This window comes from Aptenodytes forsteri, unplaced genomic scaffold (assembly GCF_000699145.1).
Source record: "Aptenodytes forsteri isolate BGI_AS27 unplaced genomic scaffold, ASM69914v1 Scaffold27, whole genome shotgun sequence".
NCBI classification, from domain to species: Eukaryota; Metazoa; Chordata; class Aves; order Sphenisciformes; family Spheniscidae; genus Aptenodytes; species Aptenodytes forsteri.
Genome location: NW_008794407.1, coordinates 2,491,754 through 2,517,603, shown reverse-complemented (window position 1 = coordinate 2,517,603; position 25,850 = coordinate 2,491,754). Strand labels below are relative to the sequence as shown.

Sequence of the window (25,850 nt, the reverse complement as noted above, 5' to 3'; positions counted from 1 at the left end):
TGCGATTTTTTGTTTAGGACATGATGCTAAGGGGTGTCGTATCACCTAATTCTGCCAGGGTTTGAATATGTTAGACGTTGCATAGTGTCACACCTTGACAGAGTTGAAAGGAGCATAGAAGAAGTATCAGAGGTGCCTGTAAGCAGATCTGACTGCAATCAGTTCTCACTCAGGGGTTTTCCCACATTGTATAGTAACTCATCCCTGTTCCATCCAGGGGGTTGCTAAAGAGCTCACTTGCTGCTCAGTGGTAAGGATGCTGAAAGCTGGTGATGTTTTTTAACTGTTTCAGGGTGCCTCATAGGCAGTGTGCATGCATGGGTTTTTTGCTTCATACAGAGCCTGATTTGCTTGTATTTCTGGCATTCCCTAATTTGGGTGAAAGCTTAGTGTCAGAGACCTACCACGGTGCAAATTGCCATATAGTAATTGCTCAAAAGGGAGAATTTCTATAAAGATTTATGTTACTAAAAGTCTGAGCTTGGATGTCTTTAGTACCTGCCATTCCTGTCATTCCAGTACCAATGACTCCTGTCATTCTGCTGTGTAAGGTCTCAGGATCCTTACAGTGGTACCCTGTGAGCTGGAGCGGTACCACGTCCCTTTCTACAGGCGTATGGTTGAGACTCCAGGACACACAGAGGGGTGACAGAAGAGGAGGGAGCTGAGCCCGAGCGTCACTGTCTTGGCTGCTGCCCTCACCTGTCCCATCCGGTCATCTTGCCTTGCTGTGGGAGTTGCTTGCTTGTAAATCCCTTAAGCCCTTCTGTGTAGGGGAAACAGCTAGTAAGCGTTTCCCTCTCTGTGTTGTTTGTTCTGGTTTCATGACGTATCTGACGTTACATCTGTCAATTGAAGTATGGAGGTAGAAGTAATAAATGAGTTAAAGCTGCTGGGCCTGGTTTTGCTCTTGCACCAACGTCTGTCTGGGGCGACTCCATTTAAGTTAAAAGGTCTGCATTTCTGTAGAAGTGGTAAGAGGAGGATACCAGACTGATAGTGTAGAAAACAGCATACACAGCTGGTATCTGAAAGTGAAGCTCATGTGGGTGGCTATTTTGTGTTACGGCCCCAAACAAACTGGAAGTCTTGTTTTTCAGTCTTTATTCAGGTACAGTTCCCATTACAGTCAGCTGGAGTTTTGGTTGAGTGAGTGGAGTAAAATGCAGTAAGGACTCTAGGACTTCACACTTCATTTCCCTAATGATGTGTTGGGAGTGGAGAAGAAAGAACCTCCTTGTTTTGTTTTGCTTGGTTTGGTCTGGGGTTTTTTTTGCTCCCCTGCATAAATTCTGCGAAGGCAAAATCTATCGCTTATTAAAGATTATGGAGAAAATCCATAAGCATTTTTTGGACGGAGGAGCTGCCTTCTAAGGGACAGTGCTTTCTTTGCATTCTATAGTGGTAAACCTTGTAGTCTGTTAACATATACTTCAGAGATTTTCATTTTCCTTCCCATTTCAGTCTTGATTTCATCTATGATCTATTTGAACATGTTTCAAGTCGCAACAATCAAGACACTCTTAAATGTGGAAGCAAGCACCGAAAACCCACTGTCAGTCTCCAGTTCAAGGTTAGTTAATGTGTCGTCTCTGCTCTGTAGCTAATCAGTGATAGATAAACCCTGTGTTCAGGAAGGAACAGTTGCAGATTAAAACAGGCAAAACTTCATCATCAAAACATTGCTGTCTCTTCTGTGCAACTGCACTAACTAGTCAATTGATCGGCCATACTAGCTAGCTTCAAGCAGAAACTAACCTTCACATCACACCATCCACACAAAACTATTATTGCTTTCCATTTGCTTACTTGTTCTTATTTTAAAGCTCGTCTATGAAGTTGGTCTCGGTTTTCCTTTCTAATCTAAAATCAACCACGAAAATCAAGCACAAAGCCTTACAGCAGTGCTATATGCTAAGAAAAATAAATACTGAATAAATACCTCATTAAGGTGTTGTCTTGCTTTTTAACTTAGTTTGGAAAGCATTTTTATTAAACACCTTTTTATGAGGCTTTATAGCCCTGCCATCAAAAATGGCACCAAATTGAAATCTAGCATAAAGTCTATCTGCAAATTATTTAAAAGAGAAAGATTGGCACAAAACCTCCTCTAAATTGCATGAGTACAAGTCTGGATTAGTTGTCTTTCATTCTGTTTGACTTAATATACATTTGCACTGTTAATTCACTTTTTATAAAAAAGGGAGCACACTCAACCCCCTTGAGGGCAGATTTTATCCTAATAGACTATTGCTAACTGTTGGACAGAACAGCAAGGAATAAATGCTGGGGCACACACAGTGTCTTTTATTAAGAAACGCTAATGTTATATTCCTTGGACAGCTTGCTTTGTGCTACCATCGCTCGTCTCAGACAAGACCCACTTCTTGTGATGAGGTGGTATTATTTGCTAGCTGTCTGGGGTAGCAGAAGGTACTGTTTCCACTTAGTCTTTGTACCTGTGCAAAGTAGACCTTTAAGATGTTACCGTATAAAAATTGACCCTATTTTTGCACCTGCTTTGCAAGGTAGAACACAATGTAGAGTTCCTTCTCTTCTCCGTCAGGGCCCTGGCTGGCATAAAGCATGATAACACATGAAATCAAAATATTGTTGCCTCTTGTCTAAAGCTGCAGTAACTGACCATTAACCAGGTGAACTGCTTTACAAGAGGTTGACCATCACATCATCCTGTTCTCAAAGAATTAGGTTGGGTGTTTTTCCCATGTTTTAAAGCTTTCCAGGGATTAGTCCATCTCACTTCAACTGAAGATAAGAACTTTGCCTTCACAGTTTTATTCTCATGATAGGTTGGTTAACTCTTCTTTTCATTTGACAGCCTGCCTAATGCGGGCCTGGGGGTGCCCACAGAATAGCTGAGGTTGTTTACCGTCTGCTTCAGCCTACTGCTTAAAGCAGGGCAAACTTCAGATTAGCTCGTCACCTGACAGTGACTTAGAGGCATTCAGCACCGTGCAGGATCTGGCTGTCTGTACCACAGATGGATGTGAAAACAGATTAAATAATTTTTGTTTAGACTGACCAGCTTTTCCAATGTGTGTAAGTAGTAGCCTGTGTTGCTAAAGGTCTGAGAATTGGCTTGGTTGTCCGCAGATGTTGTAATGTTCACACAGGTTTAATACAGATGAAGCCTTTGCTTTTTGAAGGTGTAAATATTTGTCTTTACACAAAAATATTTGTCTTTGTATCTTCTGGCTGTTTAATGTTTGCTGCCCCCAACTCCTGGTCCGTAGGCTGGCAAAGGCAAACAAACCAAGAACTGTCATTTATGTTCCCAGTCACTTCACCGTTTGCACCCTTTGCTCTGTACCAGCTCCTGGGCACAGCCACAACTCTGCCTGTTGCCTTTATCACTTCATGTTTAATCATCAAGAAAGCCCTTGGTTTGCAGATTAAGGCAAGAATTTGTTGTAACAGACTGCCATTGGCAGTTTTGCTCCAAAACATACGGTAGGACACACAGTGTTGCCCCTTTAAAAAGGGAATCTTCTGTCTCCTTGGCAGCCTGCTCTGTATTCTCTCCGCTGCCTGGCATCCAGTGCCACCTTTCACCTAAGGGGTGAAACATTATCATTGCTTTCTGAGCTCTTCAGAGCCTGGGCTCTGCTCCTGTACAGTCACTTGTATCTCTGCAAAGTAAATGCAAGACTTCAGTTTAAAATGGTTTATCATACTTAGTGATAAAGACTGAGGCAAGTTGGAATGAGAGATGGAATGACGGCTCAGGAGGGAAAGGGGCGGATGTGTAATTAAAGTAATAATCGTAAAAGGACTGAGGGATTTTTGTGATTTTTATCTCCAGGCTGAGGTTCAGACAACTGATAGTCTAATGTGTATTGGGTCATTCAGAGTTCTAAAACTAGGAAAAAACCCCATGTTTCTTCTATTTTTTTTTTTTAACTAAATCTTATAATCTCTCTTTATTCTTAAGTGCAATTAGCTATCACATGAAATAACTGTGAAACTGTCTGCTTAATGCTGTTAGCATTGTCTTTCAGTAAGATGTGTTTTCTTTACCACCCTATCCTTTACTCAGTTTTTGTTAATTTTGGGAGGGGAGTGTTTTAAAATCGAGTATTGATAAAACAATGGCTACTGTATTCTAATGTAACTCTTTTTTCATAATTTTTTATCATTTTTTCTACCCTCTTTTTGATGTACATTTGTTACCAGAGTGTCCTTTTAGTAAGAGGTTGAGACCGCGCAGGAGGGAGTAAATCCCTGTACACAAAATGCTGCTGATGGCAGGGAAAATGGAAAATGAGTGGGTAAGGGGTGGTTGAAATGAAAAGAGGAGATCTAGTTTTGTGGTTACTTCAGTTTTACCTTAGACCCCTTATCCTTCCTTGTGACTTGTAGCAATTTGGGAATGTGAATCCTGTCTTAAGCAGTCATTCAAAAGATCCCTGAAACAGCAACTTTCCAGTTTGGTGTTTTCTTATACAGAATGATATGAAGAAAACTGTTCATATCTTGTTTATGTCTTGTTCACTGTAAAGCGGTTACAATAGTTTTGGTCAGAAGGGCCAGTGGAAGAAACAAATACGCATGTATTGATTCTGTATATTCACTGTATAGCAAGAGCTTACATAGAGTATGGTACGGCAAGAGCTTACATACTATGGTAATTTCTAGTGTGAACCACTAGGTGTTGCAGTTAGATATTGTCTGCAATGCTAAGCTGCAAGAGTTTTTGTGGGGGTATTTTGCTTGTACAAAAAGTCAGCTTGTGAAGTGCTGTCTTCTTTCTACCTGTGTTTTAGGAATCGCTTCATTCTTTAATGGCGACGCTGAGTTCTTCAAATCCTTTCTTTGTTCGCTGCATTAAACCCAACGTGCAGAAGGTAAGACTTAAAATCGCGCCCGTCTTTTTTATATGTCTCAGGCCTAATCTTTCACTGCTTGTTTGGTTATTTACAGCTGTGTGAAGCAGAGGGTAGCGTTCTTCACTGACTTTGTAAAAGGCTCTGCGAGGTGAAGGCACTGGGAAAGGCTTCTGATTGTTTTGTAGGCAGGCCATGTCTTTAGGCACATTTTTAATAGGCATTGCTCACAACTCTGATAAATGACTGGCTCTAAGGGTGGTTATAAAAGGAAGGTAGAAGGCTGTGCTGCACGTTTGACAACTCTGAGAGAGCCTTTTCAGGAAGAAAACGTCAAAACTGTAAAGTTTGTTTTAAATCACGATAGGAAGTGAATGGTGGTGCATATAGCAAAACTGCTGTGAATGACTAACTCTGCCATCAGACTCTTAGTCTTTCATTTTATGTACAATACTAGGTGTCTTCATGCTGGCTGTTCTGTTCTGTTACAGACTTATTTTTTAAAACAGACTTGGAAACTAAGGCTTACTGTATCGATTTGTCTTTTGAGTCACAGATAATGAAAAGCAATGTCAAGACTTACTTAGGTATGTTGGAGGGCTCTGTAGAAACGAAGAGGTAATGGTATAGTAATTGCTGAAGTTAGTATTGTTAGCCTGGTCCTGATGTTCTGGGATTTTGCACATCTGTTTGTGGCTTTATAGACCGTTGTTCAGTATGGTCTGCTTAGGTCAAAAATGGGGTGCTAACAAATCTGGTTTATGGTTTTCACATTGCAACTGAGAAATAGGTGACTGATATAAATCCAGTTTTACATGTTACATTTCTCTGGGATGTCTGGTTAATCAGGACACTAAAACATCAAACAAGGCAGATCGCATTGCAGGTTTTTGTATTATCTGGGTGGTGCATCCTCAACTTTACATGTTTTCAGTTGCTAACAGTTTTTAACTCCGCTTTTGCGCTGTTGCTCATGGTGTGTCAAATAACATGTGGATTGTGGGAACCTTGGCAAAAGGGAACAGCCAGGAAGCGAATACGACCTCCTTTCTGCATCCTGAAGTGTTTGGCGCTCTGAGGTGTGCAGCCACCAGGTAGCCCAACCCCACATGGATGACAGCACCTTGACCAGCAGCTGGGGTCAATGAGCATATGTATGTAGCAAAAGCCCTGATCACTGAGGGAGGGCAGTTTTGAAAAGCTTGTTTTCTTTCCTGCTCCTGTTTCTGCCTGGAAGCCCCATGATTCTTACAAAGCCCACCTGCTGCCACTGGAGTATAAAAAGAATTTCAATAACTCGTGTGTTTTCCTTATTTGTCCTTTTGCATCCGAGTAAGGCTCATCTCCACAGTACCAAAGTCACAAGGATTTGCCATGGTTGATGCAAGAACAAAGCGCTTGTTGCATTTCTATAGCAAGGAAACCACCGAGTACCCATTCCCATGTTCCTTGTTGCTCTACCAGTCTTTTCCCACTAGAATGCTCCATCCCTGACAAATTTGGCATGTGCTACTGTATCTGCACATATATTTTACTATCATTAAAACAAAGTTCTCACAGAATTAGCAGCTGTGCAAGCAGAAGGAGCTTGAGACAGCCTCAGTCTCAGGAAACCACATATAATTGCAGGAGTGTATGCAGGAACAGATTGGGAAATTCCTGTAGACAATCCCTTTCAAAGTACATATAAAATGTCACTGAAATCTTACACAGAAACTTTTGTCCTTGTTTTCCATTTGCTTTAATTTGATTGCAAATTTAACTTTGATTTGATGGCTTTACCAAATAAGAAATCCTATTTGAAGAACAAAAGTAGAGAAAAGGGTCACACAGTTTACCTGTTGTAGCTGATTCAGTAGGAGACTTGATGGAAAATGAGAAAGCAAGCCATATATAATACTTGTCGATGGCATTCTTCACTCAGGGAAGTGTTCTCAAAATGCGTTTTTGTGATTCACTGTTTTAAGTTTTGTCTGCTGTGCACTGCTGTCTGTTCCCCCATGCCTCACAGACACAGTGATTCTTAGTGCCAATCTTGTGACGTTGTTGGTGTTGCTCCTTCTGCAATGGTGCAGGTACAGAAAGCAGGCACGTGAAAGGCATTTGGCTCCTCTGTAGCTCAGCTGGATTCTGTGGATGCACATCGCATCCTGTCATACAACTTGTTGCTTCTTTTCAGTTAGACAGAGGAAAATAAGGTGGGTCAGTTTGCATAGCTTTGAACCAGTACGGCTCAGAGACACGTTAGTTGTGCATGGACTACCAGGGATTACCACATACGTGACTCACTGTGCAGGGTTGGTTAGAAACATAACTGCTTGAAACGTTCAGATGAGCCGGAGAAACTGGGATTGAAAGAAAGTAAAAATCTTCACTGAGCATTTTCCTCTGTGTCTTCTGCCCATAGTTTTTACTCTGCAGTGATGGTGATACGGAATGATAAAATGTCACTCTTCAAAAAGTACTTAAACTTTAAGTACTTAAACAGTGCTTGCCAAATAACAAATGATGTGAAAGGGGTGTTCTAATTGCTTTTTTGAAATACGCAGCATTAAAGGAGAGCTGGACCAGAGAGACTCAGCAAGGAAAGAGCAGAAGTTATCAGAAGCAAAGCCTCTCAAGCTACTCATTGCTCTCTGGCTTGAGTATGAATAGGTGACACACCTTTGTCGAGCATCCTCTATAACTCTGGAGGGGAGGAGGTGGTGGTGCTTGAGGGCTGTTTTACTCTGGAAGTATGTTTGAATTGTGTAGGTGAATGAGGTTGAGTGGATGGAAGACAAATTCAAGCCTTTGAAAAGCAGAACGTGCAGCAGACAGTACTTTCTCTGCTCTTCTAGACATTAAAGTGTATTCATGTTGGGATAAGAGACGTGATAATTTACAGTAATTATTTGATATATGTGAAGACGTGATAATTTACAGTAATTATTTGATTATTTTTTAATTGATCAAAAGTTAAATTTTTAAATATGTTACAGCGGCAAGCAAAAACAACTCAGCATATGCAGTAAACCACTGAACATTTACATATCAAAGCAGGATCTACACTCATAAGAGCAATTTCCTAAAGGGGGCACACAGAGTACATGACCTTTTGTCACAAGACATTTCAGCGAGCAGGCCTCAGACAGAAGAACAGAGGACCCATTAATCTTTGGGAGACCCCTGAACAATCAGTGTATCTGTTTTCATAGTTTCCAGTCTGTTCTGAACTAGCCATAATGTGGAAACTTTTCCATTTGGTATGCTTAATGAGTATTTTCTGCTAATGAAGGGTCTTTCTCCTCAACTCCCCTTATCTTCAGTGCAGCTTGCAGAACTACGTATCACTTCATCCTTTTGAACTTTGACACATCTTTCTCTGTTTCTTGGTCTCATGTTTCTTTTTCTGCCTCCTGTTCTATTCGATAATGATTCCTCCCTGCAACCTTGCCTTTTCTGGTCTCCATCTATCCTTTTTTGTGCACCTTAAATTAAAAAAAACCCAACCAAACCAAACAACAACAACACCCAAAAAACCAACAGAAAAACAAAACAAAAAAGACTGTCTTTTTAAAACAAGCTACAACCATTGCTACAGCCATCAGCTGAATGTTTCTTCCAGCTTGCTGCTATTAATAAAGTTGCTAAGCCTTGGTGCTGCTTAGGAGACAGTTCAGGGTAAATTTAAGACCTGAACTTCCTATGCAAGCTGTTTCAGAGGCAGAAATTTTCCTGTTGGCCAAAAGGAGCCAGCCTCAGGCAGGTTGGCTCAAGTGCCTTCTCAAGTTCCCTTCTCCATTTAGGATTTTTCTTCAGAAAATGTATTGGCATAATCATAGTGAGTGGCATAACATTGGCATAATCATTGCGAGTGGCCCCCACCTCCAGCATCTGCATGGCCTCATCTGTGCTGGTCTCTTTTAAATCTCGATTATTACAGCTTGCTTCTGTAATTCCTTGTTCTTGAGACTTCAACAGGTTCAGACCCAGCTGTTCTCTCATGCACATCTCTTCAGTTACAGATCTAAGTCCAGTTTGGTCCTGGTGGGCAAAATCCTGGCTTCATTAGAGTTGGCATGAAATATTTGATATAAACAAGAATTTAACTTTTTTCCTCTTTTTTTTGAGGAAACCTGTGTTGGTGTGTGCCACCTGAACAGGATTGCAGAGTCTCTACTCACCTCCCTGTCTGCTTATTTATTGTCTGTCTCATTCCTCTGTGGCAGTGATGGTCTTGCCACTGGCAAGATAAAAGTCGCTTTCTCTGATGCTTCTGAGCTCTGAAGGGGCAATTCTGTTTCTCTGCAGGTTTTTTTATATTGTTTTTTTTAATCTTAAAATTTAATTAGGTAAGGTAAAGAAATGAGACAAAATTAAACCTGTATTGTAAATCTATTGCCGGGTAGGGGTTACAGGAAGCAACAAAAAAAGTGAAACTAGTAATAAGTTTCCAATTCAAAGGAAGACTGGTAGAAAAAGGTCTGTAATAAATTCTGTGAGGCTTACTGCTGCTTAGGAGTCCTATCGTGCTGCATATTCATTCTGGGAAAATTACTATCAAGGTAGTAAGATTGCTAACATTGCTTCTGGGGACAGAGCCATTTAAAGGGATCAAGGTTATTGGCACCTGCAATGTACTTTGAGGCATAGGTCATAAATAGCCATGAGACATCCTGGAATAGTAAGCAGTATGTCCCCTAATACAAAATAAGATGCAAACCTATTTCGCTTGGCGTCTGAATTAAACTTGTGCTCTTAAAATAGCTCTGAATCATTACAAAGGTAAGTATAGCATGATACCAAGCTAAACGCCAGTTAGAAGTACAGCTCCGGAACGTGGTACAAAGGAACAATGAGAGAACAGCTTGGCCCCATCTGCGAGGATGATTGTGTGCAGGGTGTGGAGCAGGTACAAGTTCAATGAATGCAGTATGTGAACTTGTTGTCAAGCTGGAATTGCAATATTGTCATATTGAGCCTTGACTGTATGAATTACTGAATTTGCCTTGTAGAGAGATTTTTTGCAGAAATACGGGTAGGGGCAGTGCAAGTCTAATGCTGCTGCACTGAGAACAGCACTGACATTAAAACCTTGAAGGATGCAGGGAGGGAGACTCTGAGCTTCAAGGATATTCTACTGTACCTTCAGCACAGGATTGCTAAGCATCTGGATAAAACTTTACTTTTAAAAGTCTTTATTTTAAAAATTATCCTTAATAAAGTAGTCCAGCTTCAAACTTCTGTGCACATCCTACTGCAGCTGTATCCACAACTTTTACTTTATACTTTGCTTTATACACCAGCCTCAGTCACTCAGCAGACTCTGGGTCTCCTTACTGGGGAGTAGATGCCTTTGTGGGTTTTTAAAGATGCTGAGCCCAGCAGTTAAAAGCTAAGAAGTGTTAGGCCCTGAATGGAGGCATCTTTATGGTTTCCTCATTTAGTTGCAGAGCCCTGGGGTAGCCCTTCTGTAGTGAAGCTGCAGTGTTCTCTGGTGCTGGGACCTAGCAGATCACAGGGTAAATTTGACTGGCTATCTGTAAGAAAAAGGGAATAGAAAGCCTCATCATCACGTTAATAGCTACTCTGATACTTCGAAAGTAAAGGGAATAGATTATATGGCCCAGGTACAACTACTGGGCGTTTGCAGTAGTATCTGTAGAAAGTTAAGGTCTAGTAGTATTAATTTACAGCTGTATAAGCAGCTCATGTATTAGAGATCCTTACTGCCTGTTTTAAAAATCTCTCTTTAATCTCAGTTGTTCTCAGTAAATACTCGTTTTAAGAAGGCTTTCTGGCTGCCAATTACTGCTGTCATTGCTTCTGGAGGAAGCAGAGGCACTGGCTCTGAGCACAGATTGGGCTTGCTGGGGCAGCCTGGGTCAGGCTCAGGGAGCTGCTGTTTGGGCTCATCCTTTGGGAGGAGAGCAACCATTTCCCAAAAACGTAGCATGTTAACCTGATCTCGCAGGCCAATAAGTGCACGGGGCCAAATACAAACTATTTATCCATAGCCCTCTAACTACCTCATAAGGCTTTATTGTTCGTAATCAGGAAGGCGCAGTCATAAGGTGTGGCATCGTGCACAGCCGACGCCGCTTAATTCAGCCACCTGGATCTTGTTGCCTTGGGTTTTGCAGAGTTACATAGCTTCAAATCAAGACTTGTGGAGTATGTCCCAGCTGCATCATTTTCTGGCGCATCACTTGAGTAATTAGGTCAGGCACTAGAAGACTCCTTAGGTAAAAGTGATAAGGAGAGTGGGTGTCAGGAAAGCAATTGCTCCTGCTCGCAAAGTGCTGGCAGTAATGTTAAGCGTGGATCTGAATCCCTGGCTGAAAGAACAAGACAATTCCTGCAAGAAGTTTCATGCTACACAGGCAGTGCCTGTCTTCTGTGTTGCCTCCGAAAAATCGCTCCCATCTGCGATGCAGCGTGTCGGTTATGCTGCCCAGGAGCCACTGGGTTGTCCCTTTGTCCCCATCTCAGAGCGTTGCTGCTTGCTGGGCTGAAGTAGGTCATTCCTTTCTCCAGGCAATCACCCAGACAGGCATGTCCTTCTTCTTCATCAAGGTTTGTTGTTTACTAAGCCGGGCTGACTAGGCATCCCTTTGCTAAGTGTATTAGAGTTTGTCTTTCAGTGACTGTGGTGTTTAAAATTGAGGAGTTTAAAATTGAGGTATTGAAGGCTGGGGATAGAAAGCTGAGAAGGGATGCTGCCGGGGAGGGAGCAGACGCTGTGCTGTAAAGATTGCATCAAACTCCAGGCAGTGCAGGCAAACAGATTTTTGCATGTTGTGCAGCACGTACGTGCACAGTTGCCAAGTTTCCCAGAAAGACCATTTGGTAGGAGTCTGTCCACAAGTGGTGGGAGTCGTTTTTGGATCTCAGATAGTAACCGTGGCTGTGTGCTCTTGTGAGCAGGGTCGGGGGGACGCATGGGGAGCAAATGCTGCTTCAGGAGGGACTTGGGAGGAGGTGGCCCGAACAGCAAAGTACCAGAACAATTCTGGGGAAAAATAAAATACCTAGGGGTGGGATATTTTTGAAGTGCAACACTTGCTGTGTAGTTCAGTGTAATATTTAGAAGTGAGAAGGATTTTGACTACTGCAGCAATTGATCTGTCAGCAGCAGAGGGTCTTACCGCCTCCGGCTGACATCAGGCACTGCAATAATTCTGCGTTTTGTGCCACCTAATGGATTTTTTTTGTGTTTTATGAATTCCTTCATATGTGATTGTGTGACATGGATGGGCATTTGTGGAACTGTAACTACTGATCCCAAGTCTGAAGTATTTGCTTTTTATAAATACCGAGCAAAGAACTTGGCTTTTCTTCCTTCTTGTGCACTCTACCAAGTATTTGAATTGCAAGCATTGTCATGCAAATGTATGCATGGAAAAAGTGTGTGCTTCATCAAGCTTTGGAAGTTTTCTTTTTTAACTACAAAAAAAAAAAAAAATCCCTCCACATCTCTAGATGGCAATTTACATTCAAATCCTGTTTGCTGTGTTCTCATGGTAACTACTCCAAGGGAATATGCACAGTCCATGATAAATAGCCATCCTTAGAGCTCCAGAAGCATAGCTGGGGTACAGAGTATTGTTCTCTAGCAAAAACTTTAATGTTCGTAACTCCCTTGCTAAAATGTGTCTTAGGGCATTTTGTGCATTTTATCTCTTCATGTTTAGGAATTTGTTGGCTCTGAAATACATTTACATTCTTGATGCCTATAAGGTGAGATTAGCCCTCATGTCCTGTTAGTCAGGAATACCTACAGCGATTGCTGTAGAGCCAGCCCTCGCTAGGCTTGACTTCCTTTGAGTAGCATCAGGAATGAATTAAGCAAGTACAGCCAAAGATATCACATGAAAGACTTGAAATACCAGTGAGCTGAAGAAAGCCCTGTTCTGTGTGTGTCTGTGTGTGTGTGCATAGCTGCAACTGCTAAGGTTGAGTTTTTCACAATGGGCGAACGCTGAAGGGTGAAAAAGCTTTAAAAGGTAAGGGATTTAATTCATGTAGGTTTTTTTAATAATTTTAATCTTGCATACTTGGAGCTGCAGTGGACTTGTAGAAAGAGAAAAGAAAGTGCCTGGAGTTTGGCTGAGCAAGCTGTACTGGAAATGTTTCTGGGCTTGTATTTTCTTTTAAAGAGGGTAAATGCATGCAGAATCAGGTTTATGAAAAAACGACTAAATTTACTGGTCTAATCATATTTTCGAACACCAGGAGAGCTTTGCTGCCAAGCAGTCTGCTTTAATAAATCACACTCTGTTTGAAAGTTAAAGGAGTGATTGTTCACAGCGCAGGGAAAAAGTCAGCAGAAGTAGAGCTGTGTGTGCAGAGGGGGGAAGACCTGTGTTGTAGTGATAGGCTGCTTTCCGGAGAAAGATCTTTTCTGTTGTTCAGCCATCTGTGGCATAGACTCAGGAAAACCAGCTATGTAAAGTTTAGGACTGTAGTGTTCTTGTAATTTTTAAGGCAGAAGGCATGGCTGTAGTTTTGCTTTGATTAGATGATAAGAAAGCGACACTGGGGACAAGTGTGTTGGGGAGTGGGGGGAGTCCAGCGAGGTATCTGCAGCACTCAGAAGTCTAAATTAATTTTGTAGTTTTACTGGAGGAACTTGATGGGGCACATTTGAGACAGTAATTCTTTTGCCATAGAAATACAGGAAATGGAATATGCTTGGGAAAAAAAAAAGTTAATTGCAGTAGTAATGGAAAGGATATTGTAACAGGAGTGTATTTTGACTTTGTTTGCTGTGTCAACTCCCCCCTTCCACCCCCAATGAAATAAACCCCCCAACCCAGCAGGCAAAATAGCTCTGTTCTACACCGCTGATTGCCTTTGCTTCTGGGATCTGCATTTTGCTCCTTGCTTTCCCATTTAAAGAGCTTGCCTCTGCAAACATTAGAATTCAGCCACAGGGTAGAAAATTAGGATGAAATTGCTTGAGAGAACCTGTTATGAAGGGAATGGGTTTGATCCTGCATCATTGAAGTCTATGGGAGTTTTATTCTGGTCTCAAGAAGAGCAACCCTAGATTTGCCTTGCAAATCTAGATGGAGGAGATACGATCTGATAAAGTGCCTATGGGACTGGGAAAGGGGGTTCTCATAACTTGTAGTTGTTCTTTTCTCACTGATGTTAAGATGTGTCCTTTTAAACCCCAAGTGGTAACAGTGGTGGTAGGTCAAAATGTAGGTATTTTTGTTTTGTGGAACATCAGTTATATGTATTCAGTATTTCTTTTGCTAAAACTGCTTAGTTTCAAAAAAGATAAGATTTGTTTTGTTTCTCATTTGCTGGCTTATTCAAAAAAATGTATTTACAACCTGTAACATAACTGGAAGCATAACAACAATGATTTTTTTCCAATACAGCTAGATTACTGATAGGAATTACCTGAAAGTTACAGTACTGTCCCAGCTATTCACAGATCTTTGTCAGAGCTACCCTCAGAACACAAAATCCATGTCAAGAGCAGAAGGTAATATCATTTAGGAGTAGACTTGGGTCAGTTGCTAAACTTTTTTCTCTTTAACTGTATCTATCTGTTTATGTGTGTGTGTGTATATATATATGTGGCTTTTCTTAATTTAGTCGCAGGATGTGGCAAAGAAGCAAAGACTTCATGGGGGAAAACCTCACTGTGATGAATTTGTAAGGACTAAGTACACTTCAGAACATCTGCAGTCACCTCGTAAGATGAAACTTGAAACGTGAAATGCTTGCTGAAAGTGCCTCAAAGCATCTTATCTTTGTTGTCTAACTTAAACTCAGAATTTACTGTTTCTGGTAATTTTAGGCAGTTTATAAGCCTAAGAAGCAAGGCAGGTCCATTCCTAACACTGTCATTAGAATTACAGAAGTGAGGTTGTGGTTTCAGTTGTATGAAGTGGAATGTAGTAACTGTAAAGTCCGTGTTTCGGGACATCAGCTGAGTCGTAGCTGTGTGACGGCAGTCAGCCTAAACTACAGGAAGTTTTTGGCTGACGCATGATGAGGTTTGAGGTTGCTGCTGTTGGTTTGTCTCCTCCGTGCTCCTGATGTGCGTTCCCCATTCAGGCAATAGGGAGCTGGGCAGCTGGTGCCGCTCACGGGAGTTTTGCTGGGGAGGTGGTAGCACCACAACTCCCCAGGCTCTGTGGACAGTATTAGTTTTGTTGTTCAGTCCCAAGCATGGGGTAAGCGTACACTCTGTTCAGGTCTGTGAAGCTGCTGGTGAGCCAAGAAGCCCACTGCACCACGTAAATCATTTGGGACACTGGGAAAATTTTTGTTTTGGCTGCCACCTTGGATAGTCATACACACCTATGAGCATTTTGCAATGTTCAGTGTAGAAAAGGCAAGTTTTTTCACCAAACTTGTAGTGCTATGTTGTATTTCCACAATTTACATGAGATCTATTATGGCATTTTTGAAACTTAGTCTCTGTAGATCTAGGAAACGTGACGTATGTGGTAAGTAGGGGCTTTTGGGGGTCTCCAAACTTTTAATAGTCAAGCAGAGATAAAGTAGATGGGTTGAGAGAAGACATCCACTTTCAGAAAGCCATATAAATGCCAAATCCTCTGCGATACTGGCTTTCTCGACTGAATGGCTGGCTCAGATTCAGCATGAAAAGGAGGAGTATGTCCATCTGCAGCTTGCCAGCCACACCATTTGTGCATATTTAGCCAAAAAACTCCAGTGTCCAGCCTCATTAATTAAGTAGTTTTTCAAAGGAAGAAATGATGATTTTTGTTAAAAGTGGTTTAGCACTTAAATTAGCTTCACATAAGTTTTTAATATAAGCAAACAATTCACATAGCAAACAAAGTTGTGTTTTGGAAAGCTGATTCTATCTTCAGTGTCTCTTTCTGACTCAAACATTAAGCGTTATGTTTTGTTGTATATTTAAGCCAGCCTAGGAATTTCTCAGGGGAGAAATGGCTCTTCAGCCATGCGAAATTGCCATTTCCCTGTGACCACTGGCGTGCACAACCTGGCGTGTCTCATATCAGCCAGGTTCTTAAAGGGCATGTACATCTCATTGGCCTCAATGAGCTCTAAGCACACATCTAAATGCTTTGCTTAAGTTACTACTGGTTTTAGGCTGCTGTGGGTGTGCTGGGCAGCCCATAACAGAGTACCTAGAGCCGCGATCCCTCTTGTCACACAGCTTTGAAGAGGAGTGAGGCATATGTGCAGCTCCCTTACAGTTGTGTATCCAGCCTAAAGCTGTGACTCGTCTGTGCAGAGGAGGAGGGAAGACTTGTTACATCCGTTGCTCCAGTGGCGTGGAGTCCGCGCTGCTGGCCAGTCCCAGGAGAACATCGCGCTGGTACCTCAGCAGTTAAAATGCATCTAACCGATCGTGGAGTCTCAACGGTGTGTTTTCACCATGATCAGGAAGAGGGACAGAAAAAATCCACTTCTGGATATCAGGAAGAGCCATATTCTTATTTAAATGTGATGCAGCAGATTGTAAAACCATAAGTAAGGGCAGAACTGTTCTCCATAGGATCATCTTAAAAATAGATAGAGTCAACTAGGTGTGTGCTTTATGTGACTAAGAAAAGATGGAACTTGCCTTAGAGAAACAAAGGGCCATTGACCAGCATCCTTGCCTGTAAATTCTGCAGGCTTTGTGGAGATGAACAGTGGCATTGCAATTAAATCACTCAGAACGTGGTTGAATTAAATTAGTTCCATAGGATCATCTTAAAAATAGATAGAGTCAACTAGGTGTGTGCTTTATGTGACTAAGAAAAGATGGAACTTGCCTTAGAGAAACAAAGGGCCATTGACCAGCATCCTTGCCTGTAAATTCTGCAGGCTTTGTGGAGATGAACAGTGGCATTGCAATTAAATCACTCAGAACGTGGTTGAATGTTAAATTAGTTAGGTCTTGATGTAATTTTACCATCTATTACAATTCATTTTTTCTCTCTTTCTCTGTATATGTGTGTGTAGCTAGATCAGTTAATAGTTTGATAACCATATTGGTGTTAAGGGAGGTTTCTTGCCATCCGTTTTGGGTAATTCTGCACCATGCTAATAAAGCAAAGTTAATTTACTCTATAGTTAACTCATTTCACAGATGTATAGGAATTGGAACAAACAAGTAGTTTGTGCAATTCTTTTGTGAGGGGAAAAATATATGGTGACTTTCATTGCAGGTGTTAATGATTGCTGATATATAATCTATAGCAATGAGATCGCAATGGTTTTTTGCTCTACCAAATGCAATTATTAGCAATCCTTGCAGGAAGCACAGGAGCTGTCTGCTGTTCTAGCTAAGATGATGTTGACTCACCTGTGCCTTCAGCGTGGCCTCTGTGGCAGCACAGATAGCTGTGACCTGCAGAGCTCCTCCATCTTGTGTTTATGTAACATATGAAGAAATCAGTAAAGGGGCTTTTTGTTTGATTTAGGATGGAAATTTCAGAATTATCAGAAATATCTAATTTGATTTTGATGTGGTTCTCAGAAATATCAAAGAATTCGAGTAGGAGACTTTCCAACTCTTCATGGGGAGGTGGGACGGGACTGTTGTGTTGTAACAAAGCAGTCCAAGGAGAACATTTGTTGCCTTTTTCTGTGAAATGAATGTACACAAGAATAAACTACCTTCGTTTTCTGTCCCTTCCCCCCAAACACACACACATACACATTTCACTAGTCTTGATACCCCCTTGTCTAGTCGGTTGCAGATCTGCAAGGCAAGTCCTGAATTTATAATGTAAAAATGTATAGGGATACAAGAGCAGCAGCTCAAAGGACCTTTTTTCTAAGAAAAATGCCAAAGTTAGACTGACACTATCTGAGACGTGCTGAGATATAAGATGTAGGAGTAATTAACATACTGATTACATGGGATTGAGCTGGGTCATTTATCTGGGCCATCACGCAACTCTGTCAGCTACGTAGATGTCTGTGCTGATCACAGGGATCCCCATCACCTTCTGTAAACTTGAATTTCCCCTCTCTAGACTTAAAAAGTATCTTAACTGCAGCGTCACACGTTTCCTCATACTTTTAAAACTTAAAGGAGATCACCTGACTACCCACTGCAAGTCTGCTGCAGCATAGCTCTTGGGCAATCCCCTGGAGTCCTGGGCTCCCCCAGATTGAAGCGAGCCCTCGGTAATGACAAAAAACAGCAAGGACCGTGCCCAGCCCGATGGGGAGGTTTTGGTGCAGAGGGGCCCGTGTGCCGGCTGCTCTGGCAGGGGTCAGTGCGGGGTCCCAGGGGAGCCAGGCAGCGGGGGTGCTCCGGGAGGGCTGGGTCGCGGCACCCTTGCAGGCAGCAGCCCGGAGGCAGCAGCCCTGCCGTGAATGGAGCCCTGTGCCTGCAGCGGGGTGGGAATAATCTGCCCTTTCAGTGCTGCCCGACCTCTGGTGTCCTAGCAACCCAAAGCTGTTCAGCTGAATATTTTGTGGCATTCCTCATTTACACGTATCAGATATTGGCTGTGATTTAAGCCTGGCTCATTTCCCATTACGGCTTTCAAACAAAAGGCTCAATACAGGAAGGGGAGGAGAAAGGGCTCCTTAGGAGATAATTTTATAAAACCGTATCTTTTTTTCGGCGTAGGAGTTACACTGGAACGTTTCCTTGCTTGAGAAAGCACCGAGCAGCAAGTCTGCGCATTACGTCAGCCTTGTGCTTTGTAGGCATCTTTTATGGGCCGCTGAGGGAATGAACCGTGTGCAGGGGAGAAATGCGTTGGAGGAGAAACTGCATGTGGCCTCAATATTGAAAAAGGGGTGCCATCAAGTGCTAACTTTTTAACGTTGCTTGAATCTGACTTTGACTCTTAGCTAGGAAGTTGCTGGCCCTCATGGCCATACAACAAACACATACGCTCCACACTTAAATCCATTAAAGGCAACTCAAACTTTTTTATTGTTTTAAACCTTATAGACACAGAGGTTTGATTCATGATTGTTGTAGGGCTTTTCCCATTTTTAACAATCGGAGCTGATAATATGGAGGAGTCTTTCTATTATTTCGTGGTGAATGTGTGAAGGCTTTGTAATGACTTAATCTAAGCTAGTCCATAGTGCTGCAGCCTGTGTCTTCACAGACAGTCAGCCACAGTAAAATCTCAGCCAAACTTCCCTTGCTGGACCGCCAAATACTTGCATAAGTAATGAATGTGCTTCCTGCCAAGGCGAAGCTTGCATGTGGGAAACGCAGTTCTGGATTGCACCGTGCACTGCAGGCCAGCAGCTCTGTGTCTTGTTCCTCTCTGGTGCAGAGTCAGTCTTCGGGAATCCCAGTACCAAAAGTTACAGAAGTCAGCACTAAGCTTCTTCAAATAAATGAAAGTAGTATTTTTTTCCACAACGGGAGTGCTGAAAGGGGACTAGTTAGATCTTTTAGTCTAACCCACTGCGTGGCAAACTGTAAGGAAACCATTAACGCCTGCTGGAAAGAGGAGGACATCCCGTGTTTTCTTTGAAGTGTCTGGTGGCTTTAGACGGTCCCACCACCATGGGTAAGCTCTTCCAGTGAATACACGTAGTGAGAAAAAGGTGTGCCTTCTGGTTTGGATATGTCTTGCTTTGATTTTCATGCTTTTTATGCCTTTATCTGCTGTATATTAGAAATTGTTGTTGAATGTATGCTCTTGGTATAGCTACTCAAAGATTACTATCAAGGCCTCTCAGCTTTCTTATTGATGAGCTCCTCAAGGCTTTTATTGAAGTCCCTTACTGCTTTTTTTTACTCAGATCTTTATTCTCATATCTCTTGTCTAAATGGTTTCCAGTGTAGCGGACTCCTTTATTGTGCTCCAAAATTGGACACAGCATTTCAGTAGCAGTCACGTAGCTAAGGAGCACAGGTTAGCCCACAAATCACTAAACTGACTTCTGAAATATCAGAGAATTTTTAGTATTCTCTTTAAAGCAATGCCCCAAAATAGAAGAGTCTCAAGACGTAAATGGCATTCAGGCATGCGGTCCTAAAGGAATAGGGTGTGATCAGATCTAGAGAAGCAGCAGGTGGGTGCCCGGAACTGAAGCAGAGAATAAAGTGAGATTTGGATTTAGAGTCCTCTTCGGCTCTCCTTGTGCTCCACGAGTTGATGTCTCTTGTCCTTCTGTGGAGCGCGATGTTAACTCCCTCCACGCATGCATTGCGAGCTCTTGTGGCTGAGGTGAGGTTCTTCCACCTCTTCCTTTCTACTTACCTGCAATAGAGAAGAGGAGGCAATATCCCTGTATCCTCTCTCCCCCTGTACGGAGCTGCACTCTGAAAAAAGGTTGCTCAGTTTCGTGTCACCAGGGAAAGCAAGGAGAGTTGTGGTAATGTGGATCAAAGTTATCTGCAAGACTATTTCAGGATGTACTTCTGAAGTGATACTGTGTTAGCATTTCAGTGAGAACTAGCTATGTGGAGGGTTTCACATATTCAAGTGTGAGATTACTTGTAGGAACACTACACTAGGTATTGGAAGTACACGGGATTAGGTTCTTACACAGATTGTTACAAGAAAAGGTTTCACAGCTATGTCAGACTTTGGCCATGCAAGATGAAATTCATCTTAAACAGGTTCTCTCAAGTATTTTCATCCTAATTTTCTGTCCCTTCATATCTTTCAGGAATAAATGCTTGATACTAAACACCATTATCTGAAGAAATCATGTTAGAGGAACCATCCTAAAACATTATTTACTTCTTTTAAGTAAGAAATGGACCTTATATGCCCAGCCTGCCAGTAAACTCTCGGAAGGGAAGGGAAGGGAAGGGAGAAATGAGGGTGGGGTCTCAGTCCATGTAAGTTATTTGATGTCATCACTGATGTGGAGGGTCAGGGTTTCACCATCTGCAGTTGGTCTGTATGCAGCCTCAGCAGACATGGAGCGGTGTGTGCATGTTTTCTTGACCGTTGTAATGAACGGTGGTGACGTTGGTGTTGGCTGTCTTGACATGGGGTCAATAAGGAAGGACAGCTGTCCTTGTAATTAGTACCTCACAGCATGTTTCTTCATGGTATGTCTGTGGCTATAGGGCAGGCTTATTTATTTTCTTCAGGAGAAGCCTGCTGACTGGTCACAGTGTGGGGAGAATGAGGCCAGGTTGGGGTTTAGTCTGCAGGGACTGGAGGCTTTAGTGAGGATGACCTCAGATGAAATGGCAACAGATTACTCACAGGTGGAGGAGGAGGGTCCATGAAAAGTTCCAGCTGGGGTCCGTGCTGCGAGTCGCACCTTCTGTCAGTGCACTGAGACCCTGCCAGAGCAGCTTCAAACCTTAAATCCCTCTTTTCCAAAATGCTCTTAGCTGTCTGTCTCACATGTCTGGTCCTGCAGTTGCTGTTCTGGGACAAACAGCCCGTGAGACTTGCTGTGCATTTCAATGGACTCCCTGAATAATGTATTCAAGCAACAAGGGCTCACTTCAGCTGAAAATTTAGGCAATCACATAGCTCGAAACATGCACTTAGAAAACTTCAGTATCTCCAGCGTTCAAGCCTGTGCCTTTAACAATCCATTCCTATTCCATGAAGTTTTAACCAGTGTGTAAGAAATCAGTCATTTTGAGGAGGTAGCATTCCTCTGGGCTTACATGAGAGAGACAGACAAATTCTGTCTTCCTTTGGAAGAAATTCTGTATACCTTTAGAAAGGAAGGTTCGCAAAGAGGCTATTGTGTGTTTACTCAGGGGTAGCATTTAGTCCATACAAACCAAACAAAAGGAAGATTACTCTGAAGCGCAAGAGTACAGTGACAATGACTAATAAAAAGTAGATTAAATAGCTCCAGGATTGTGAGTTTATTGATTCTTGTTGACGAAAGCATGAAATCACGGCAAGCCAGTCAGAATCATTTGAGCGTCTTTTCTCCAACAATGAAGCTAGTTCCAGCTCTTATCTTTGTTATATATAGACAAGCAGGACCTGAAATATGACTACAACAGCTTTGTAGATGGACCTAACTCAGCAGTGTCTTGACCTAGTTGAAATCTTTAAACACTAGTGCAAATGGTCAGTGTGGTAATGTACTGCTTCAAGGTTGTTGTCTTAAAAACACCCTTGAGATGTCCTTGCTTGTAAAGTAAGCTGTATGACAGGCTGAATATAAATACAAAAGCATATTCATATTTGTTTTTTGAGTCTCCTCCTTTGACTGTTTTGGTACAGTGGAAAAACTCTAAAATTACAGTGTTCCTTCTATACAGTGTTATTTTTAGCATGGGCAACTCTAACCTGTGGCGTGAGAGCGGCTAATGAGAGTCTGTCTCTTATCTGAAATACTCAGGGCTGGAAGATGAGTCACGCAGGTCAGATGCAGTAGTTGGAGTTGAAGAGAAGATCAGCTAATCGTGTAAATGCTTGCTGTTGATAAATGCAGTACTTTCACGTTCAGACCTGTAGAGGTTGTATAAAAGACCCAGCATATCATTACTGAGTTTGCAGTGAAATCCGGCCTGGAGTTTGCAGCAGAATTTTTTGAGGCACGAGTGTTGTTGCAATATACCCATGCTCTTTTTCTAGCAAGTTACCACCAGCAGTGTTAGTAATTTTTAAAGGCTTTTTATGGGGTTTTGTGGTGGGTGTGTGGGTAAAGGCCAGGAGAACTTTGGACATGCAAAACACTTACTGTTATTTCAGGTTTATCCAGGTATTCCTTGACTTGCCGGTGCCATACAGTAGAAATACCAAATAAACTTTTTAGTTGTGGCATGTTCTTTGTTTTTGTTCTCCTGTGCTCCTATGGTGTTTGTCTGTGTGGACACAAATACTCTGGGACAGTAAGGGAATGTCTTCAAAAACAAAGCAGGCATCAAACTTGTCTATGTTTTAACCTGAACCTGTTCCAGTTACAGCTAGCTGCATGCTGGAGGAGACCACAGAGGGTTTCTTTCCTTGAAATACGTGTGCTCTTAGGTCAGTGGGACCTGAAGCTCCAGATCCTTGGACAGGACGTGCACAAGTTTTCATGCTCCTTGTGCTGGAAGCGCAGCAATTCTGAGGTTGAAACTGTTGAATAAGCCAATGCCATCGAAGTTTACGACGCAAGCAACTGAAGAAATGATGGCTAGAAGAGCAGGGGGTGAAATGGTTTGTTGGGGGTAGGAGGGTGACCAACATGGCACTGCAGTTGAAGTCTCTGGATTTGACAGGGAGGTTGCCCTCGCCCTGCCCGTCCTGGCTTTACAGTACATTTTCCTATTGCAAGTGCAGGCGTTTCCCTTTCACTTCTTTCGGGTTATTGGCTTCAATCCTCCCCACGAGTAAAGGCTGCCGAGCAGTGCGTGTGGATAAGAATTGCTGAGAGTAATGTGATTTAAAGAAAGCAAACAATGGGCATGCAGAAATTTTCATATCAGTTCAGCTAGATTATATATTAGAAGTTAATTTATTCACACTTTTCAAATTTGTCTGGGAGGTAAGCCCAGCATTGTTTTTGTCTTGTGGAGCTGGTAACTGAGATCAGGAGACCATGGGGACTGTTTCAGAAATATCTGGCTTAATAAGTCCCCCTGTTTCTGAAGAAATATCAGTATACGTTAGGATGTGAAAACAAGTTCAAAACCCACGCTAAAACAGGGGAAGACTGACCTCGTTTTAATTTCTGCTGCTTTTCTCCAGAGTAAAATTGCCAAGACTTCACTTTAGGAGTAAAAGAGCAGATTTTAAAAAAACTAAGACGTTGAGAGAAGTTATTGGTTTTTAAATAAAAAATTACTTTTTCACATCCTCTTACCTGTTTTTCATCTTTTCTTTCTCTGTACCTGTCTTCCATAAAACGCTTTCCTAAGCCAGGAAAATCAACACTTTTAAGACACAGTAGCAAAGCTGACATAGTCCTTTGGTAGTTCTCACAGAGAAATCTAGAAACAAGAGAGTGTTTTTTTTTTTCCTTTCTTCCCCTCCGCAATCTCTCTGTGAAGTTCCTCCTGCCTACATAAAATCTGTGAGGCTGCTGTAATCTGTCATTATTGTGCTTGTACTCTTCTGAGGCAGCCAGTAGTTCAGGGAGGAAGAAGGATTTCCACGGGGGGAAGGCTGGTATCCTCTGTGTTTGAACGGGGCAAATGGTGCGCAGAACAAAAAAATGTTGTGTCTCTCTGTGTGTTATTCAGATGCTTGGGGTCGCCACTAAGGGTGCTCTCCAGGGAAAAGGGATGGTGTTTTTTCGAGCCTCGGTCACACTGTAATCTAAGGAACTATTTTGTCATGAAAATTATGCGTAGGTGTTAGATGTCTGTCCTAATGGCTGCTTCTAATTGGGATTTCAGGCAGAAGCTTTGCCCTTTAGGAGGCTCACAACAGATCACAGCAAGTATTTAGCAACTTAAGGAGCCAGAGTCTCGCCAGCAGAGACTCTAGGTCGCATTAAAGCCTTGGCTTTGGTGCCGTCTGGCGCAAATTCAGTGGAGACTTTTGGATTCAGGAAATCATAAATTACAAATTGCGCTATGAAACAGTGCTCCACAAAAAACACCTTTATCAAATAGAGCAGACCTGACTTGTAGCTATTAATTTCACGTTGATGTTGCTCAGTGCCCTAACGTGGCTGTGACCCACATGAGTCTAGCCATTGTCTGGCAACTTTGCGTGTCGGAGTGGTTTAGTGCTGCCATTCCTTGATAAAAGTGAAATATCTATTGAAAATTGAGTTGATTTGAAGGTGATTGCATCCCTCAGACAATTTTGGAAGCTATCAGTTGACTTCCTTTTCTGTTGCCTTCTCTTTTATAAATTTGATCTTACTTTGCAGGAGTCTTAGCAATTAATTCAGATTTTTACTTTGGAAGACACATTGTTTTAAAATCAGTTACGGTTCTGTTGTCTATCTGAAATTTTCCTACAGAATACAATTTCTTCCCAAGTGTTCATTTGTGAAACAAGTCCAGTTTTTACAGCAGCACTGGTAAAAATTTAGCAGACCCCAGAGATGAGTCCTGTCCTGTGTTACTTTGGTATAAATCTGAAAGTTAGCTTGCTTACCACAGGAAGTCTGAAGGAGCACCAGGAAAGATACAAGACTGAGCATCAGCTGCATAGGTAATACTTTGCATGGAGGAGATTTTACACTATTGCAAGTTTAACTCCTTAGTGCTGCACTGAGCATCGTTCAAGTGGAGATGGTCATCATTCTCTCTCTTAGAAGTGTTTGCAGTTTAATAGTGGGGTATATACCATACTTGCACTCTGGTTCAATAAATGCACATGCAATTGATTTTTTAAGTATGAGGAGTCCTGCTGACTGGAAGTTATGCTTAAGGTTATCCCTGTCTGCAAGTGTTTATACGATTGAGGCTGAAATCCTCTTCATCCACAGAGTAAAACTACCTGAGGTGCAATGTATCGCCAAGTCATAAGGTGGATATGCTGGATGCTGTGGTGTTGTGCACAGGACTGCGTTTGCTACTTCTGGTTGTTTTCACTAGACGTGGGAAACCATGGATGCATTTTAGCATTTAGGATTTCGGCTGCCTCTCTGACTGGCTGCAGCTCTCCTCATTCGTGAGGACTGGAGAGTTGCTGTGATGGCTCAGTCAAAAACCCCCAGGTGATGGGGAGTATCTTCTGGTACTCCGTATTCAAAGTGTAAAATGGGAGTCCAGCACATCTCTTAGCACCACCCCCGGTTTACTCAAAGCAGCCAGACTTGTTGCAGATGTAATTCCAGTGATATGCCAGGGCAGGATTTGACCCTCCAATTTAATAGCCTCATGTGTCTGTGAGTAATTAAAAATAACTAGTAATGTAAAGTGAAGGAGTGTGCTTATGTAATTAAAATTGCGATGGTCTTTAGGTTGCCCTGCTGTGATACCATGTTAGCATCTCTTGCAGAGTTTCATGCTTTTCTTTAAAACACAGGCTTCTGAAGTGACTGTGTGACAATCCCAGCTTCTGGTGACAGAGGGCTGTTTCTAACTTCTGTAGTTGTTGGCAAAAGGTCATGAAAATGTTACTTCTTCCTCTGCGACTCAAAACAGGGATGGAAAGAGAAAGGCGGTGGTTTTTTTTTTTTTTTTTTTTTAAAAAAGAAAAATAAGCTTTTTAA

General features: G+C 42.1%; 1 protein-coding gene across 1 annotated transcript in view; it reads left to right on the top strand.

The window, feature by feature from the left end:
• Positions 1-25,850, top strand: part of MYO10 (myosin X) — a 143,646-nt gene that overhangs the window by 80,777 nt on the left and 37,019 nt on the right. Inside the window, exons 18-19 of the mRNA XM_009288032.2 lie at positions 1,465-1,573; positions 4,785-4,865. Of these exons, the coding sequence (XP_009286307.2) occupies positions 1,465-1,573; positions 4,785-4,865 (190 nt within the window). The remainder of the gene's footprint in view (positions 1-1,464; positions 1,574-4,784; positions 4,866-25,850) is intronic.